This window comes from Mastigoproctus giganteus, chromosome 9, assembly GCF_048544385.1.
Source record: "Mastigoproctus giganteus isolate SK-2022 chromosome 9, ASM4854438v1, whole genome shotgun sequence".
Classification (NCBI taxonomy): Eukaryota; Metazoa; Arthropoda; class Arachnida; order Uropygi; family Thelyphonidae; genus Mastigoproctus; species Mastigoproctus giganteus.
In genome coordinates, this window is record NC_143583.1 from 171,345,600 (window position 1) to 171,366,043 (window position 20,444).

The window sequence follows — 20,444 nt, forward strand, 5'->3', positions numbered from 1 at the left end:
GTCATTCACCCATTAGCAAGACTTTGGTGGATTTATTGGATGGCTGTTGAGCACAGCATCATATTGGAGTCAACAAGAGAGATCAATACTCTTAATCTTCTTGCACTGAGAATCTGCAGATAAAAGGACAATAATTTGCAGTGATCACAGTATACTGATGTTCTATAAGCTTAAAGATGTAACTATTGTAAAACACACACAGGAAAGGGATTATGCTTTCTTAAAGGTGGTCTCAGACAGTTTTTAAATTGTCTACAGTAGATCCACCTGATGATGTTACCAACAGCAAATTCTAAATGGGAAGCATTTGAGGGAATAATCATAAAAGCTATTAGGTTTTACATACCAACTAAGAAACTGTTCACTAGGCTTAGCCCTAAATGGATGTCAGATTAAGTAATGAGACTTGCAGAAAAGAAGAAAAATGCATAGAATGCATATAAAGTACAAGGTGATACAGAAGCCAATGGGAGATATAAACTAGTCTGCAATCCAGACACAAAGGAGGTTATGAAAGGTAAGGCAGATTATGTGAAGCCTTTGGCAAAGGGTGCAAAGAAAAACAGCAATGACTTCTTTACCTCTGTAAACACTAGAAGGAAGGAGATGGATCACATAGGTCCACTTGGTTTATCAGCTGATGACAAACTAAACAGGTATGTCAGATTAAGTAATTAAGTAAACTACATTCTCAGAGGGGAATTCTTTAAAGAAGCAAATACCAGAAATTTATCACACTATAACAGAGAGCTAAATGATGTGATAACTGAGAGGAAAAAGAAGAGAAACTGTTGAAGCTAGACAGAAAAAAGCAGATGGGGTGAATGGATATATCAAATTATATTCAGGGAGGCAGCAAGGGAGGTAAGAAAACCCTTAGCCTTATGAGAGAATCTTTGGATTCAGAGAAGGTCATTGTGGAATTGCATATGCAAATATATCCCCAATTCGCAAACAGGGATCAAAGGATGACATGAGTAATTACAGACCTGTTAGCTTAACTTCTGTTCCAGTCAAAATAATGGAGTCATTAGTTGAAGAAGTAATGACAGACCATCTAGACACAAGGGCAGTTATAGCATGGATTTGTTAAGTCTTGTTTGGCATAATAGTGCTGCATATAAAAGAATACATATTGGAGCAGAGTGGAATTAAGGGCAAGTTACTGCTATGGGTAGTTCAATGGGAGAAGACAGAGTAGTTTATCAATAGACTGCAATTTGTGGACTAATGTTAGTAGTGGAGTCTTCCAGGGTTTGGTGCCGGGCTCATTTTTGTTTTCTGTATTTAATTGAAGAAGGTATTCATAGCCAAGTGGTCAGGGGCAGGAGTGCAATAGAGTACACTCTTTGAGCAGACTACGATTCAAGCCTCTCACTACTAAATATGGTCGATCTGCCAACCCTCACTGGACCAGCACAGCAAATTATGGTCCACTTTACTCAACATAAGTTGTTGAGGAGGTCTCCATCCTGCAGTGGTTTGACAATGGCTACAGATTGTCAAGATATGCTAATTCAACAAGATTGAGAAAATATTAAGTAGATGGTCTGAGTAATGGCAGGTGAAGTTTAAAATTGAAAATCCAAGGTACTGCATATGGGTAGCACTCATCCCAGATTAACATACTGTGTAGTACTACACTAAATGTAGCAGAAAATGAAAAAGACCTGGGGGTAAACTCTGCAGAGAGTTAGCCAGGAAAGCTCATGAGTTTGTCAATATATACAGGAATTATGCAAGCAGGGATGAGAAACTGATTATCCAATTGTATAAGGCAATGGTCAGGCCATATCTTGAGTATTGTGTACAGGTCAGGAAGCCTAATTTTAGCAAGGATGTAAAGCTACTGGAATGGGTGCAGAGGAAGGCAACAAGACTGGCATGGAGAACAAAGAAGTGCTAAGTGGTGCTCTTACCAAGAATGGCTTCAGTTCTGCAAATTGCAGCATCTGGAGTTTAGGTACCTGCAAGGTAATCTGACTTGAGTGTGGTTAAGGATTTGAATATTTCAATGTTCTCTTTTTCCATCAGAAATTTTTGCCTCACCAATAATACAGTATGCTGGCTTACATCACTCAGCACTAAGAGTATTAGCAATGGCCACGTGGTGCAAGAAAGTCTATGGCTTATGCTGCACCAGCCAAATAAATAATAATTATAATAAGAAGAAAATTTAAAAAAATAATCAATAAGAGAAAAGGAAATACACAACCAATGCATTTCCCTCCTCCCACGAGTAATTATTCAGCTGACCTCTGAATTATCCAAAATTATCAGCCTCAACTGCCAATGTAGGTAACTTATTATTAGCCATATAGTGAGTGCAAGGAAGCCTGAGGCTTATGCTGCACCAGCCAAAAAAAAAATTCCGGAGTTACCTTGAGAGAGAGAGAGAGAGAGAGAGAGAGAGAGAGAGAGAAGAAAGGAATCACCAAGAAAGAGAAGAATGATGATATCCAGCTCAGTACCCTGGGTTACCTTGTGAGAGAGAGAGAGAGAGAGAGAGAGAGAGAGAGAGAGAGAGAGAGAGAGAGAGAGAGAGAGAGAAGTAGAAAGGAATCACCAAGAAAGAGAAGAATGATGATATCCAGCTCAGTACCCTGGGTTACCTTGTGAGAGAGAGAGAGAGAGATGATATCCAGCTCAGGACCCTGGGTTTGCCAGGGTCCTGAGCTGGATATCAGGAGGTGAACCCACAGTATAATAACTGTGGGTTCACCTCAAGGCCAGTGTCTATCGAAGAAGTGTCTCTAACCTGGCTGTCTTAAAGGACAACATAACGCAACATGTGCGGAACATTACTCCAGAGATGTTGCATTCCGCAGTGGAGTACACTGTGCATCGAATGCAATTTCTGATCCAGAACAATGGTATTCACATCAAAAACCAATTCCACCATCAGTGACATCACCGACCGCCGAGAGTAAACTGTGAGTGAGTTTGGAGCTGTGAAACCATTTCCTCTGGCAGTTTAGTTGTTTCTTTCTGTTTTTTTGCAAAGAGCACAAATAAACATTTGTAATTTCATTAAGGTTTGTCTTAGTTATTTATTTGTTGGTACTTTGTCATGTCTTTCCTCTTGACATAATAACTATAACTATTTTATTTAAAATAGTTATGTCTGCCAGGGGCAAAATAGATTATGTTAAGTCATTGAATGCAGACATTGGAATAGCAGAGATACAGTGTCTCTCAGATTTAAGTGATGCTGAATTTGAATATGGGGAATACAATGAATAAAGGGAAGACAGAAGACAGGAGAGGTGGAGGGGTTATTCTCTTAGTTAAGAATATTAACTGAAAGATTAACAGTAATTCCTTCTGTAGAATCTTGTATTAGATCTATAATGGTTTCAGCATAGAGACTATACAGCATAGGAGATAATACACATCCCTGCCTCACTTTTTTCTGGATTTGTACCCAGTCTGTGTTTTCTCCCTCTACAGTGATTTTTGCTTCTTGTTCAAGGTATAATAACTGTAGCATCCTTAGTTCCTTGGGATTGATGTTTAGACTGTTCAAGAGCTGGAAGAGGATATCATGTTTTAAGCAATCAAATGCTTTGTTAAAGTCAATGAAGCAGACCAATAGGTTCTGCTGGTGTTCAATTGCTCTTTCTGCCAGTATAATCAGAGAAAATATTGCTTCTCTTGTGCCAAACTTTTTAAAATCCATTTGGTCTTTTCCGATTTGTTCTTGAATCTTGCTGTCAATTCTGTGTAGAATCATCTTCAAGAGGACTTTCATGGAGTGGCTTATGAGGCTTATTGTGCGGTGGTTTGCACATTTTGCTGCTCTTGCCTTTTTTTTGTATGGGAATAAAGATGGGTCTCAGAAAGTCAAGGGGTAGTTTCCCTCCATTGAAGATATTATTAAAAATATTGAGGAGCTGTTGTTTTCCTCTTGTTTCGAGGTATTTGAGCATTTTGGCTGGGAAGTTATCAATGCCAGTTGCTTTGTTATTGTTTACGACTTAATAGCTTGCTCCAGCTCTTCCATCAGAAATTCTTCATGTTCACCTTCTGTTTGGTGTTGTCATTTCCTAGTTGTCTGCCATTCTTGCAGTATAGTTCCCTCAGATATTCTTGCCATCTATCCTTTTTCTGTTGTTTGTCCACAATTCCCAGAATTGTTTTTAATCAGAATGTGGCCTCTTGCATGGTCTTTCCTGATGTTGCATAGTTCCTTCACTTCTTTGTGGACTACATGTTCCTTAAGCTCATTTTGCAGATATTCAATCCTTTTACATCTCTCCTCCACCCATGTCTGTTTTCTCTTTATTTCTGTTTTATGACTGTGATGTAGTCTCAGCAAGTGGAAGAATACCATTAACATTCAGCTTACTTGATCCATTCAAACCTTTAAACACCTAAATCAGATCTCCCCGCAGGTGCCTAGTTTTGAGACGCTGCAATTTGTGAACTGTGATGAGTATACCAAACAGCTATATATGATAATAGAGTGGGCCAGCAAATCAAAATGTCTCATAATGGGGGATTTTAACTTTCCAGATGTTGACTGAATTTGTGGGTTGGTCAGTCACACACTAGCAGGACTTTTGTGGTTTTCTTGGATTACTGTTTTTGATGGCAGCATGTTAGAGAAACAACAAGAGGAAGCAATACTCTTGATCTAGTTATCAGCAGTGATTCTTCATGCATTAAGAATCTGAAGGTAAAGGACCCACTGGGTGGCAGCGATCACAGTGTATTAATGCAGAATTTAATTAAAGACATAACTACTCTCAAGGGTAAGGGGAAAGGCTTCTGCTTTTGCATGAGTGACTACAGAGATCTCAGACAGTTTTTAAATTATGTGCAGTGGGACCAACTCATGATATTACCAAAAGCAAATTCTAAATGGGAAGTATATTCAGGGAGATAATCAAAGAAGCTGCTAGGCTTTTCATACCAAGAAGAAAATATTGTTCAAGGCTTAGACCGAAATGGATGTCAGGTGAACTATTAAGACACATGGAATTGAAGAAGAGTGCACAAGATGTATATAAATTACACTAGCCAACAAAAAATATTTTTTTCATATCTCCACAATGAAAATATGTGATTCTGGAAGAAATAAATGTGCTGATTACAAAAATCACCATAAAAAATCTCTATCACATCTACATCAAAAGATGTACCAGCTTTTAATGTTAAAATAAAGGGATATATACATATAATTCAAGTTTGCAATATAAGTGTAAAATAATATTATATGTTCTATATAACTCATTTAACTTCAGAAAAATAATCATAAATCATAATGAAATAGTTATATTTCAATAATATATAATCAGCATACCTGTAATTGTCCTTAAAAATGTTTGCTACAAAGGGATTTTCTCTTGTATTCCTGCTTACTCTCTCTTATAAGGAAACAGCAGTAATCCCCATAATTACAGGATCCCAGCAGCCTTTGTAACAATTTTCCATCGTGGAAATAACTTGATGAAACCACTCCCCCTGTTCATCACTCACATCTCCCAGATTTTCCGGGAAAAATTCGAAATGGGAATGAAGAAAATCAATTTTCAACGACATTCGACAGCCCATGTTTTTGTAGCACTTGAGTAAATTAGAAACCAACATTTCATAGTTTTCTTCTTACCTATTACCCAAAAAACTTGTACTACCATCTACAATAATCACCAAAGATGGTTCTCGCCAAACAATAGGAATGGCAAAAGGAAATTCTCTGAGTTTTCCACATAACAAAGGTTTGTCATACAGGTAAAACACCACTTGTGAGGCACCCAAAGTTTGTCTTGATGACCAATTTTACATCCAAAATATAAAGAATACAAAATTTTGTAATGTCTTAGATATTTTTCCTTTGAATCTTTGGGACAAACCGTACACAAACATAACAAAAATTGTTGGGATGATTGATACACTTCCTATGTGTCTGCTTATTCATTGTAGCACTAAATGAATTTCTGAAAACGTAAATTCAGTTTGAACACTACACAGTACACAAATGTGGAAACTTACTAGTTCTACTCGTGTGAAAACACTGAAAGGAAAAATATTTACATATCGGCAGGTAGAGCCAGAAATTATTTTACTGTATAAATAATTTGGGGTTTGGGGTGGCACCTTCCTACTTTTGAGGGGCTGTTTATGTTTGGAGGATACAATTACAACCCTGAGAACATGTCATGATCAGTTAATACTTGGAAAACCTTGGCATAACCAACAAACATTTTCACCAAAAAAGCTGTGTGCTCTCTTCAAATTGTAAATTTGAACCATAGGTAGAAGTCTGATTATGTTTATCACAAGAAAACCGAGGACAGAATTGATTAATAAAATTAAGAGAATTAGCTTATATCTCTTAAAATAAATCAGTATGTCACTACAATAAATCACTACAAGCCAGATTATGTGAAATTGGCATATCTTGGTAAAACGTAACTCTCTCTATATTTCATAATTGGGATGTGTGTGAAACTATCATGGTGATTTTCGAAATCTACACATAAAAATTTGTTAAAAATAGCATTTAAGTTCTTGGAGGTAAAAATCAAAATGGCTAGTCAGGTGATACAGAAGACTATGGCAGATATAAATTAGTCTGCAATCAAGCCTATGGACTGGAGAAGTGCAAATACATCCCCAATTCATAAAGGGGTCAAAGGCAACATAAGTAATTACAAACCTGTTAGCTTAGTGACTGTTCAAGGGAAAATAATGGAATCACTGCTTACGGAAGTAATGCAGGACCATTTGGAGAGGAATACAATTATACTGCAATCACAGAATGGATTTGTCAAGGGACAGCTTGTCTCACCATTCTGATAGGTTACTATGATGTAGTGACCAAGGAACTGGATGCAAAAAAATAATTTTGACATCATATACTTTGATTTCAGGAAGGCTTCTGACACTGATGCACATAAAACACTGCTGTACAAACTGGAGCAATGTGACATTAAGGGCAAATTAGTGCTATGGATAAAGGGATGGTTAAGTGGAAAAAGATAGAGTGGTTATCAATGAGCAGGTTCTCTTCATGGATTAATGTTATTAGTGGAATTTCCCAGAGTTCAGTGCTGAGTCCATTGCTGTTTTTCAATATTTATCAATGATATTGATGAAGGTACCTCAGGTGTAATATATAAGTTTGCAGATAATACAAAGGTTGGCGGGGATGTGTGTGTTATGGGTGCTTAATGGCGCATAAGCTACACTGGCTATAGTGTGCCTAAGATTGATGGGGTGGTTAACGATAGTCACCAGAGTGAGCTACTGTGAAAAGATCTAGGAAAATTGGGTTGATGGGGTGAGAAATGGCAGTTGAAGTTTAACATTGACAAATGCAAGGTACTGCACATGGGTAGCAGTAACCCAAGAATAACTTATCGACTGTGTGGTACTATACTTAGGTTAGTGGAGAATGAAAAAGATCTTGGGGTAATTGAGCAGTGAGACATGAAACTTTGAGCATTTCAGACATTCTACCAGGACAGTTAATGGAGTTTTGTCAATGATATACAGAAACTTTGCTAGCAGGGATAAGGAGATAATTATCCCTTTGTATAAGGCCATGGTTAGGCCGCATCTTGAGTACTGTATACAGGTCTGGAGGCCTCACTTTAGGAAGGATGTAAATCTACTGGAATGGGTGCAGAGAAGTACAACCAGAGTGATGAAGGGAACAAAAGGGTACTCTTACTTAGAAAGGCTTCAGTTCTGCAAATTGCAGCATCTCAAGACTAAGTACCTACAGGGAGATCTGATTCAGGTGTTTAAAGCTTTGAATGGATAGTAAGCTGAATGTTAATGGTATTCTTCCACTTGCTGAGACTACACTTATGAGGGGGCATATATTCAAGTTGGGGAAGGATGTTTCCAGAATAGGCAGAGGTTTGCCTTCAGCCAGCAAGTGGTTGATTATTGGAACAGGCTTCCAAGTGTTGTGGATGTGTTGAATAATTTCAAGGGAAAACTAGACAAATTTTTGGTGGGTACAGATGGGTGAACTATGTGTTTTTTTTGGCTGATGCTGAATATGCTTACAAAAATTTCAAAATTACAAAAAGAGAGAGGAGACAGGTATAACGTCAGCAAGTTTTACCTCATCGAGCATTGTTGCCAGAATTAACTCTCCAGCTAATAAGCACACAGCTGCAGAAGTTGAGGGCTGTGGAGATTTAGAAGGGGCTTTTTCCAACACATCACAAAATTTCTGTGCAGCTGCAAAATCAGCACTGGCAACTTCACCGCATACCTTAATGTTTTGGAAACCAGTGTGATGCTTGAACCTATTAAACCAACCATTGCTGGCCACAAACTTGGCTTCAGGTTCGCTGTACTTGCCCTTAATATCTTCATAAATACTTCTTGCTTTTGCTTGAATGGCCACTGGATTCAGGGGCACTTGTTTCTCAATCTGCTTTTCCATCCATATTATTAATAGCTTTTCCATCTTCCATATAGCAGCTGAATACTTTTTTGTGATTAATGTCAATCTTAAATGTATTGATCCTTAAATTATATGTGCACTGTCCAAGCAGTGCTCACTGTATTCACTGTTCAAGCAGTGAGACCTAATTCCGTGCAATAGATCACAAACTTTGTCCAACTTTATACTTAATCACTTGCTTCATACTTAATTATCTTCATTTCTAAATCAATTTTGTTTTTATTCCTAGCACTGCCAACACTTGCATTTTCCATTCACCATTGTAATAAGTAAATTACAAATAAGTAAATTTTACAGCAGCATGTAAGAGAGGCAACCAGAGGAAGTAACACTCTTGATCTGTTATCAGCAGTGATTATTCATATATTAGGAATTTACAGATAAAGGAGCCACTAGGTGGCAGTGATCACAGTACTGATGTGGGATTTACTTTAAGATGTAACTACAATTAGTGATAAAGGGAAGGGTTTTTGCTTTCGTGAATGTGACTACAGTGGTCTCAGACAGTTTTTAAATTGTATACAGTGTGACCAACTGACGATGATGTTACCGACAGCAAATTCAAAATGGAAAGCATTCAAGGAAGTAATCTTAGAAGCTACTAGGTTTTTTGTTCACAATAAGAAATATTGTTCTAGGATCAGGCCCAAATGTATGTCAGATGAACTAATGAGACTCGTGGCAGAGAATAAAAATGCATGGAATGCATATAAATTATCGGGCGACACAGAAGCCTATGACAGATATAAGCTAGTCTGTAATCAAGTCACAAAGGAGGTAAGGTAAGCTAAGGCACATTATGAGACATCTTTGGCAAATGATGCAAAGAAAAACAGCAAAGACGTCTTTAATTATATACACTCTAAAAGGAAGGGGACGAATCAGATTAATCCACTTGATATCAATGGTTTGAATGTAGATGATCATTCTCTGATAGCTGCCAAATTAAATGAGTATTTTGCATCTACATTCACACATGAGGAGTTATTCAAGGAAGAGAATGTCAGATGTTTATCAAACTCCAACAATTTCTTCTCCACTTTGCTTTCATTTATTACAAAATTATTAAACTCCATTAATTGGAGACCCTGGGGGACTCCACTAATGTTATTAGTGGAGTCCCCCAGGGTCAGGTGCTGGGCCCACTGTTGTTTTGTGTATTTATTAATGATATTAATGAAGTTATATCAGGCTTAATGTCCAAGTTTGCAGATGATACAAAGGTTGGTAGGGTTGTTAATAATAGTAAAGATAGTATGCTACTGCAACAGGATCTAGAAAAGTTAGGCAGATGGGAGGAGAAGTGGCAAATGAAGTTTAATATTGACAAATGCAAAAGTACTGCGTATGGATAGCAGTAACCCAAGAGAAATGTACCAACTGCGTGGAACTACACTCAGGTAGGTGGAGAATGAAAAGACCGGGGTGTAATTATGGAGTTGGTTGTTTGTTTGTTTGTTTTGTTATTTGGTTTTTAGGAGCATTAGCAACTAAGGCCATATTACTCTGTGAATATGCGGTGGTCATTCCCTGACCTTTCTGCATCCTCCATATTTGGTGGTGACGGGCTCGAATCCCAGTCTGTGGAGTTGGATATGAAGTTCTCTGAGAGTATAGATGGGCTGCCAGAGCAGGTCATGGAGTTTTGTCAATGATATATAGGAATTTTGCTAGCAGAGAAAAGGAGGTGATGACCAGCAGGCAGTTGATTGCTGGAACAAACTTTCTTCTGTCGTACAAGTTGATAGGTAAAATAAATTCAAGTAGTAGACAACTTTTGGAGCAAATGGATGGATGAGTGAAATGTGAAGTTTTTTTTGTTTTTTTTTGTTGATGCTGTATAAGCTTGCTTTCTTCCATCATATGCCTCTACTATGCTAATATGCATGGAGACCAGGAAGTATGCCAGGCAGGGCCCTTCACCCAGCCTGAGGATCACAGTATTATGTTCCGAAGAACAAATTCCTAAGCTCTCAAGTCATTTCCCGTGCCAATACCTATGTGAACAATCAATATAATTGGGTCATCTGGAGAAATTTGATGAATGTCTTCCCAGAAGTGCTCAGACAAAGCAGATTTCCCATAAACAACAGACACTATTGTTCCCCAATGCATTCTTTAAACCTACGCACTGAGTTCCCTATATAACAGTCCCCACAGTTGGAACATTTAATCTCATGAATCAGTCCACTTGTACCCAACAGGTACAGAGTCTTTTACCCTTGACAAATGCATGCAGCCCCCACCCCATCAGCTGCACACATCATGTCTGACAAGTCTGCAATATCCTCGAGATCCATTCTGTTAAGTCTAGACAGCAAGGAATGTACATGGTAGCAAGGGGTCTGAATACCTCTCTCTCTCTCTTACTTTGTTTCCTTCCCAAATATGCTTGGCCAAAATCTTCTGGAGATAATAACGACATTTTCAGAGATCTGCTGTGATACATCTAATCTCCTCCAGTCTATCATCAGAGGTGTTGCAGTGAAAATCAACCCAATCAAGAGCACTATTGTTATCAGTGTTGGCTTACAGTAGTAGAGGAATCTAAATTTAAAAAATTAAATTTTCTGTTTATACTCCAGCACAACAACCAAGTCAGTAGAGTTTACAATAAATTATCAATACAAATATTTATCGTATTTAGTAGTCAAGGGATTGAACCCAGGTCCACTCAAGGAACACGTGCTATGCACTCTCGCTCAATGACCACTCGGCTACGTCAGGCCTTTTTTTTGAGGCAAGAAAGCAAGCTTATGTAGCATCAGCCAAAAAAAAACCATTTAATACATCCATTTCCTCTAACATTTGTCCAGTTCCTCCTTGAATTTAAGCTAGCAACTTCCACAACAACAAATGGAAGTTTGTTCCAGCAATCAACTACCCGCTGGCTGAAGGTAAATTTCCGCACATCTATTTTACAACTATCTTTCCTCAATTTGAATTTATGCCCCCCTCAGGTTTGTAATCAAATGGATTACAAACCTGAGGAAGAATTCCATCAGAACTGAGCCTGTTCAACTCATTCAAACCCTTATACATCTCAATCAGATCAGCTTGCAGGTGCCTAGTCTCTAGACACTGCAGTTTGCAGAACTTAAGCCTTTCTTGGCAAACGCACCCTTTTTTGTTCCCCTCACCAATCTTGTTGCCCTTCTCTGTACACGCTCAAGAAACTCTACATCCTTCCTAAAATTAGACCGCCAGACCTGTACGCAGTACTCAACGCGTCGTCTGACCATTGCCTTATGCAAAGGGATAATCACCTCCTTTTCCTTACTAGCAAAATTTCTGTATATCATTGACAATACCCCATGACCTGCTCTGGCAGCCTGTCTGCACTGCTTAGAAAATTTCATATCTGTCTGCACAATTTCTTCCAGGTCATTTTCATTTTCTACCACCCTCAGTATAATACCATACAGTTGGTACATTTCTCTGGGGGTTACTTCTACCCATATGAAGCTCTTTGCATTTGTCAATGTTAAACTTCAGTTGCCACTTCTCAGCCCATCTGCCCAACTTTTCTAGAACCTGTTGCAGTAGCAGATTGCCATTACTGTCAATACCAACCCTGCCAACCTTTGTATCATCTGTAAACTTCGACATTAAGCCTGATATACTTTCATCAATATCATTGATAAATATACAAAACAACAGTGGGCCCAACACCGAATGTTGGGGAACTCCATTAATGACATTAGTCAATGAAGAGCAGTGTACATTGTTGACCACTCTGTCTTCTCCCACTCAAACACCCTTTTATCCATTGTCGCAACTTACCCTTAATGCTATACTGCTCCAATTTATGCTATACTGTAATGTGTATAATGTACCCGACACAAGGGTTTTCTGTAGACTTTTTCTTCACTCTAGGGCCATCCCTACAAACTACTTCATCTAGGAAAGGGAGGGTACCCTCTATTTCCACCTCCAGAGTAAACTAAATGAACAGGAAAAAACACTGAGAAAATTAAGTGCTTCATCCTCTTCTCCCTTCATATAATGGCAAAGCTGTTAATATCTTTATGGTACAATTTATACTGTATATATATATATATTAATATACATATAGTAATATAATAATACTATTCTGCCATGTGAAAATTCTTAGCAAATTGGTTTTATTAAACTCATATATAATGTAAGCTCAATACTACACTAATTTGTTAGCAGGTGGCATTTCAGATGACATGCCGACTTATCTTCGGAACATAAATGATACACTTTGGAGGAATCAGACTTCTTACTTTCTTAGAGTTAGTAAGAAATCCAGTTCCTCCAGCTTTGTCATCTTATTTTTAGTTTACATAATATAATTATTAAATTAGATTGCTCTTGTTTCTTCTTTATTGGGATGGCTATCCAAGCTTTATTACAACAGCATGTATTCTCTAATTTTTACATTAATTATAAAAGCACCTTTTAATTAATGATTTGCTAATCACTATTGCCTATTAGATAATTTTATTAAAAAGAGATACCTTAATAGCTATCAACTGGATGTATTAAAAAAGTTGTCAGACTTTCAAAATTAGCAATTAGTGGGGGGGGGGGGGAAGAAAAACAAAGAAAATCAATTATTTCAACAATTGTGTGTTATTCAACACAAAGTCCATCGACAACAATTAATGCAACTTCAAATGATGACCGTCTCATACTCTTACCAGGTGGGCAGGAGCAGCAGTGCATAGCACACGCTTCTTGATTAGACCAGGGTTCAAGCCCGTGACCACCAAATACAGAGGATGTGGAAAGGTCAGGGAATGACCACCGCATATCCCGGAGCAATATGGCCTTAGTTGCTAATGCTCCTAAAAACCAAATAACAAACAAAAACAAAACACTTACAAATATCACAATTTGTTTATGAAATTTTTTTTCTTTTTTAACTCTTCCTTGGACTGTTTATGCCATAAAATATTTGATCTACAACATCTGAGAATAGGTTATCAAATTTAGCAATATCTATGGAAATGAAATATGTGATAATATTGATCGGCAGGAAAATACTAGGCAATTTTATAGCCAAAGCCAGAAAAACGAGCTTACTTTAAATTTAGTTAAAGTAGTATTGGCATTATAAATTTGATTTACTTTTATTTTAATAACGAAATATATTATTTATATAAATATTCAGGTTTTTTTTTTTTTTTTTTCATTATTGTTATCATGTGTAGCATGTCATTTTTGTTATAATGCTTTCAGTAATAAATTACAATTGTAATGTAATGTGTATTCACTTTATGCAATTCACCAGAGTTTTCGATGTGTTAGATTGTCTTCTTTTATTATTATTAAATGTGTTAGATTGGTATATTTCAAAATTCACAGAAAGGAAAGGAAGGAGGGGGCAAAACTTAATTTGCACACATGCACAAGAATACCTCAGCACAGGCCAGCTAACTAACCAAAAGTGTTCTGTTTACAATGAAGGTTGCAGCATATCATTTTCTCAGGCATAGCATGTGTTCTTAACTGGACATACATGGTTCCCAAATTTTCATCTATTGGACTACTTTAAAGAAGTGATCTACAGTAACAACCTATACATATTAGAAGAATTAAATCAATATGTCATTTTTAGGACACTTCAATATTTATTGAAAGTGTCCTTAAAATGATGAATAAAGATGATTATAATAGATGCAACTTATTGTAGCATCTATTATAATCATCTTTATAATAATTATTGAAATAAAACTGAAAACATGCTATGAATCACTGTGAATGCCCGTGAATCACCAATCATAACATAATTTGAAATCGCCTAGTATAATAATAATTAATTTTAGCAGGGTTTTTTTTTTTTGTAGCTCTGTTTATTTATTCATTTTGATTATTATTTTTTTTGCCCTTTCTTTCCACCAAACTTCATCAACCTATAAATATTCAAAACTATTATGCATTAGCATTTTAGCTGAACTTTAACATTATCATTTCTATTTCATAAGAATAACAACTCTACAGCTTTGATCTTACCAGTTTTGTGTTACTTGCTCGGAATTTTGTAAACCAGCCATTGTACGCCAGTGCTGAAATTATTGGCACCAAATCACTGGGGAGAGAAAAATAAAATCACTTTTCAGAAACAAAAAATAAATAACCATTCAAGGCAAATCAAGTAAAGATATTTTTTTTTCTTATAAAAGTTTCCATATAAAAAAATAATTCTCCTATTGTACAGCTTATATGTATCAAAGTTCTAAAAATTTATATTACATTTATCTCATACTTAAATTACATTTATCTCTCACCTTTTTTCCTCATACATTTTAATATCGCTCAGTCTACTTTTCCAATCAACATTGCGCTATGCTCATATAAAAAAAAAATAATAATAATAATAATGATGATAAAAGTTAGCAAGCAGTTCAATTTCAAATTGTGCTGTTTGTTAGTACATCGACGACTCCTTTAATCACACATTACAATTATTCATAGAATTTCAGTCACAGGAAAGCCAGTAAAATAATAATTTCACTTGGTATTAACAATGTAATACCACTCATCATTTTAATGTGACACTATTTACAAAACAATATAGCTAATATTAAAAAAAAAAAAAAAAGCAGTGTGTGTACCCTGTATGCACAAAAGATGTTTTATTTTATGTGAAAACATCTATGACGGCACTAGAGTAAAACTGTTTAAATTTTTGAATGGTTTGATCAAAACTTACACTACTTAGAAGGTTGATATTGATTTTTATTCTTGCATAATATTACTATCCACTGCTTACTCTACCGAATCAATTTTAGTGACTGGCTTGGCATCATTTAGGAAGTGACGTCATTTCCATATCTTAGTATGAACTTACTCTACTGAATCAACATTTGTGACTGAGTCAGCATCGCTAGCGGCATTTAAATTCTAACAGCCACCGAATAGGAAGTGATATCAATTGCACCATTTCCATAGAAACCATTTCGTTAACAATCTATTGCATCATAGATTGATGATGCAATAGATAACAATCTATTGCATCATCATTTCCATAGAAAACATTTCGTTAACAATCAATTGCGTCATTTCCATTACAAGACAATTTCGTTACCAATCGATTTTACTCTAGGTCTGCCAAAGATGTTTTCACATCAAAAAGGCTTCGGACAGGCATCAGGAAACATTCAAACTTTAAAATTTAATGAAATATAATATTTACATTTATAGGAATACAACAATAGGATGAGATGGAATTCTTTTAATTTTTGCAACATAGCTACATAGTAAGGATTTTCGTCTGAGGTGCAATGGGGGTTTATTTGCAGCAATATATAGAGCCGACCGGGCTAGCCGAGTGGGTAAAGTACCTGCCCGGCAACCCCAAGGTCGCGGGTTCGATTCCCGCCTCGGGCTTGGATCAAAGTACTGCAAAAACCTTGGGAGGTGCAATATGGCCACAGAAGCCGATGCGCCAACAACTACCAAATCAAAAAAAAAAAAAAAAAAAAGAAAAAAAAAAATTGCAGCAATATACAGGCTGTGGACTGGAGACATTCTGAAAGCTCCTGTGGCTATCCTTAGGGCACTATGTTGAAAAGTATTCAGACGTAACAAGGAACTGTCTCTTGCAGAGTCATAGACAGGTGACCTGTAATCTAAGCGGAACCAGATTAAAGTTTTATAAAGATGTGAGAGGGAGTGTCTATCAGCACCTCAGGAGTTAGAGGTGACAGCTCTTAATATATTTATTTTCTTTAGACAAGCTGTTCTAAGGTAGGCTATGTGATTGGAAAAATTAAGTTTACTGTCTAGATATAAACCCAATAAACGAAAATTGTTGGTAAGGGGAATCAGATTGTTCTTTAAATATATTTCAGGATCTGTATGTAATTTTCGTATTTTACAGAAATGAATTGCAGTTGATTTATTTTCTGCTAATGAATGGCCAGTCCGTTGCACCCACAATTCTATTCTGGCTATGGATAGTTGAAGTTGCCTTTCAATGGCATTCACAGTTTGTGACTGACAAGAGATAATAAGGTCATCAGCAAACATATATGAGTCAACTGATTTTGGTATGTCTTGTGTCATATTTGTAATTCTTATTGTGAATAGTGTTGCACTCAGAATGGAACCCTGCAGTACACCCTCCTCTTGTTCAAATGATTTGGATACACTGTTCCTATATCTGACCTGAAACGTTCTGTAGTGTAGGAAGTTTTGTATAAATTGGGGTAACTGCCCCCTCAGACCAAAGGAACGAAGGTCCTGGAAGATACCATATAACCAAGTGGTATCAAAGGCTTTCTCAATATCGAGATTGACCATAACCAGATGTTGTCTCCTGATGAAAGCATTGCAGATGTTTGCTTCTGCTTTAATCATCACATCTAAGGTTGAGTGGTTTTTCCGAAATCCATACTGGTTTCGGTTTAGCAGATTGTTTGTTTCCAGAAACCATGTTAGCCACCCGTGGACCATTTTTTCTAAGACTTTGCCTAAACAGCTAGTCAGCAATATCGGCCTGTAATTATTCGGTATGGTATGATCCTTACCTGGCTTCGGAAAGGCCAGTACAATTGAGTTACGCCACGAGTGCGGATAAGTATTTTCTAAATATATTCGGTTGTAGAATTTTAATAGGGAACTTATTGCTTTGTTATTTAACATTTTCAACATTATATAGCATACTCCATCCGGGCCGGCAGCAGTACTTGATGATTTATTGAGAGACTCCAAAAGTTCCTTTAGCGTGAATGGCTGATTGTACAGGTGAGATGCCTTAGTATAAAAGTTTATTTTATGTTGTTCTGCAGATGCCTTAATTTTTTGGTAGGTTTTGCTGTATGTGGACACTGCTGATATATTGGCAAATGACTCAGCTAATGCGTTTGCTATTTCTGTTGGAGCGAACAATTCCTGCCCTTTCCATTTCAGGATTGAGAAAGACTATCCTAAAAGGGAGGAACCAGCAGCTTGCGCAAACTGCAAACGATCTAAAATATACCACCTGCAGACTGCACAAATTTACAGTTAAGTGCTTGAATTTTCTTCCAACTGAGTCTGTTGTCCATTTCCTTGTTTATGGTGGAAGCAAAACTTATCCAAGCGTCTTTCTTTGCCTTTCTTCTTATTTGGCAGAATTTGGCCTTGAATCTTTTAAAGTTAATAAAATTAGCAGTTGTAGGGAATTTGCAAAACAAATTCCATGCTCGATTTTTTGTCTGTTTAGCATGTGTGCATTCCTGATTCCACCGGTAACTGCTCTGTTTGCGTTTCCCAGGCAAAGATTTAGGTATTGCAGAATTTGCAGCTTGTAATATTTGATTCATTATATGATCGGTGACACTATCTATGGACTGGGACTGGACTATCTCTTCATCAAACTGGATTAGGGAGGATCGCTGCAATGGAGACAAGTTTACTTGTGTTTGAATATTGCAAAGAATTGGTAGATGATCACTGTTTAGCGGGTTATCGAGAACTGACCACTCCATATTGGCATATAAGGAGGGAGAACTGATTGAAAGGTCTATTGCAGTCATGGATCCGTAGAAAAATGGACATAAGGGGGTTCACCAGTGTTTAACAGAGTAAGGTTATGAGCATCAAGCAGCGATTCTATTATTTTACCCCTTTTGTCAATTTTTGGAGATCCTCATAGAGAATGATGAGCATTGAAATCACCCAGTAAGCAGAATGGAGATGGCAGCTGATCTACTAGGTTTTCTAAGTCATATAGGGAGAGAGAAAAATTAGGAGGGAGATATATAGAAGCTATTGTAAGGGTGATACCAATTACAATGCAAACTGCCACCACTTCAAAAGAAGTCTGAAGAGAAACACGTTTGCATGGAATGTTATTTCTGACAATAATAGCCACCCCTCCATGAGCTGGCATGTCAATACTCCTATCTCGTCTAAAGATGGTATAATTTTTGACGGAAGGACACACTCGTGAATTTAGAAGAGTTTCCTGCAAGGCAATGCCAGCTGGTTCATACCAATCGATTAGATCCTGCAAATCGTCTTTTGCATTCCGAAAGCCTCTGCAATTCCATTCAAGGATTTTTTTACATTATGTGGTTTTATGTGTTGTTTTCAGTTCTGACTGTTTTTTTAGTTGTAGCTTGCTTGTATCGATCAATTTTTGTTTTGTCTTTCTTAGGAAAGATGAGGCTGGTCACATCCATCTCATTGGTTGCATGTAATTCTAAAATGGTATCTTCTGAATAATGATGTTCGTCGATATCCATTCCGGTGGATAATGATTGTGGTTTCTGTTACTTTTGGTTTTATTGTTGAGGAAACATCTATTGGTATGGTAATTGGGGTATTACTGGACTGCTCACTTGTTTTTTGTATAGGATCCTGTTTTGAAGTAGAAAGCAACGAACATGCCCAGTTTGCAATTGATACATTCGGTGGAACCAATACTTCAGTTTGGATCCCTACAGACTGTAAAGGTTGAGCTGCTGTGGCATATGTTCGCTTTGTCTCTGTTTTGATTATCTGTCTTGCCTCTGAGTATGTCCCTTTGTTCTCTACTTTATATTTTTGAATTTTTTTTCCTTGCTTCCATAATTCACATGTTTTTGAAAAAGCTGGGTGGTTACCCTTACAATCTGGCCAATGCGGAGTGGTAGTGGCACAATCAGATTGTTATGCTCTTTTGACCTGCAGTTAGGACTTATTGCTCACCTTAGGACTTATTGACTCACCTCGACATGCAGTCTGGGAGTGCCCATATTTTTGGCATTTGTAACACCTGATGGGATTCGGAATGTATGGCCTGACACGGCAATGCAGGTAGATTGCTTTCACAGATGTTGGTAAGTTAGGAGTGCTAAAAGTAAGAATTATGCTCCTTGTCAGAATGAGAGTACTGTCTTTTTGGGTCATGATTCTCCTTGCTTGAATGACCTTTTGATCATGTAATTCTTGGACAATTTCCTCCACTGATACAAGTAATAAGTCCCATTCTGTTATTATTCCCTTAGAGGAGTTTAAGGTGGCATGGGGAGTAACTTTTATTTGGTGTTCTCCAAAGGTTGTGAGCTTTAATAGCTTCACAGAATGTTGAGGTTGAGTAGTCTCTATTGGAAGATCACCTGACTGAAGTCGCCTTAATGATTTAAGTGAACCAGCAGCAGACTCGTTTCTGCACTAGAAAGGCTGATAGTTTGCTAAGGGTCTGATCTGATAGAGAGTGCAAGATGAGGAAGGCTAGTATCTCCTTCCTGTAGGTGTTGTTTTCAACCTCTTGGGTTGAGAATTGTCATTTTCATTGTCATTTGCTAGTCTTGACCTAAATGGCTCTAAAGGTGGGAATGAATTGCTTTCCATTTTTGCTCATTTCAACCCTGGGAGAGTGGATTTCTTCTCCCAGGTTACCGACCCCGCCACAAGGAGGCAGGAGCAGTTCCGCTAGAGTAACCAAGCAATATAAAAGTTAGTGTTAGTCTAAAGGAAAAAGAAAGAAAGGTGGTTTTCCTTTCTTAAACTTGCTTACAATTCGTAAGACTAAGTTTGTTAATGATTAACGGGAATGTAAAAAAACTTTTCAAACTGAAGAAAAACTGTGGCTTTGAGTAAACATTCTACTAATCACTCGGAAATCGCTTGATCACTATAACGCTTGGCACCCGGGGCCACACTGACAGTGGTAGAGAGTGAAAAGGACCTGGGGGTAATTGTGTAGGCAGATATGAAGTTTTCTGAGCAGTGCAGATGGTGTGCAAGAGTAGTTCATGCTGTCTTGTCAATGATACACAGGAATTTTACTAGCAGGGATAACGAGGTGATTATCCACCTGTATAAGGCAATGTCAAGCCACACCTTGCGTACTGCATACAGGTCTGGAGGCCTCATTTTGAGAAGGATGTAAAGCTGTTGGAACGCGTACAGAGAAGGGCAACAATATTAGTGAATGGAACAAAGGGGAAGGGGTGCTCTTACGAAAAAAGGCTTAAGTTTTGTAAATTACAGTATCTGGAGACTAGGCGACTGCGAAGTGATTTGATTGAGGTGTATAAAGCCTTAAATCGTTTGAGCATGCTCAGTGCTGATG

The 20,444-nt window shown here is 37.3% G+C and overlaps 1 protein-coding gene across 4 annotated transcripts in view; it reads right to left on the minus strand.

Moving 5' to 3' along the window:
- The window catches only part of LRR (capping protein regulator and myosin 1 linker 1 leucine rich repeat protein), a 1,021,987-nt gene that overhangs the window by 827,689 nt on the left and 173,854 nt on the right, over window positions 1-20,444 (minus strand). For all 4 annotated transcript variants that reach the window (XM_090381859.1, XM_090381857.1, XM_090381858.1 and 1 more), the window contains exon 8: window positions 14,411-14,486. In XM_090381859.1, coding sequence (XP_090237985.1) covers window positions 14,411-14,486 — 76 coding nt within the window. The remainder of the gene's footprint in view (window positions 1-14,410; window positions 14,487-20,444) is intronic.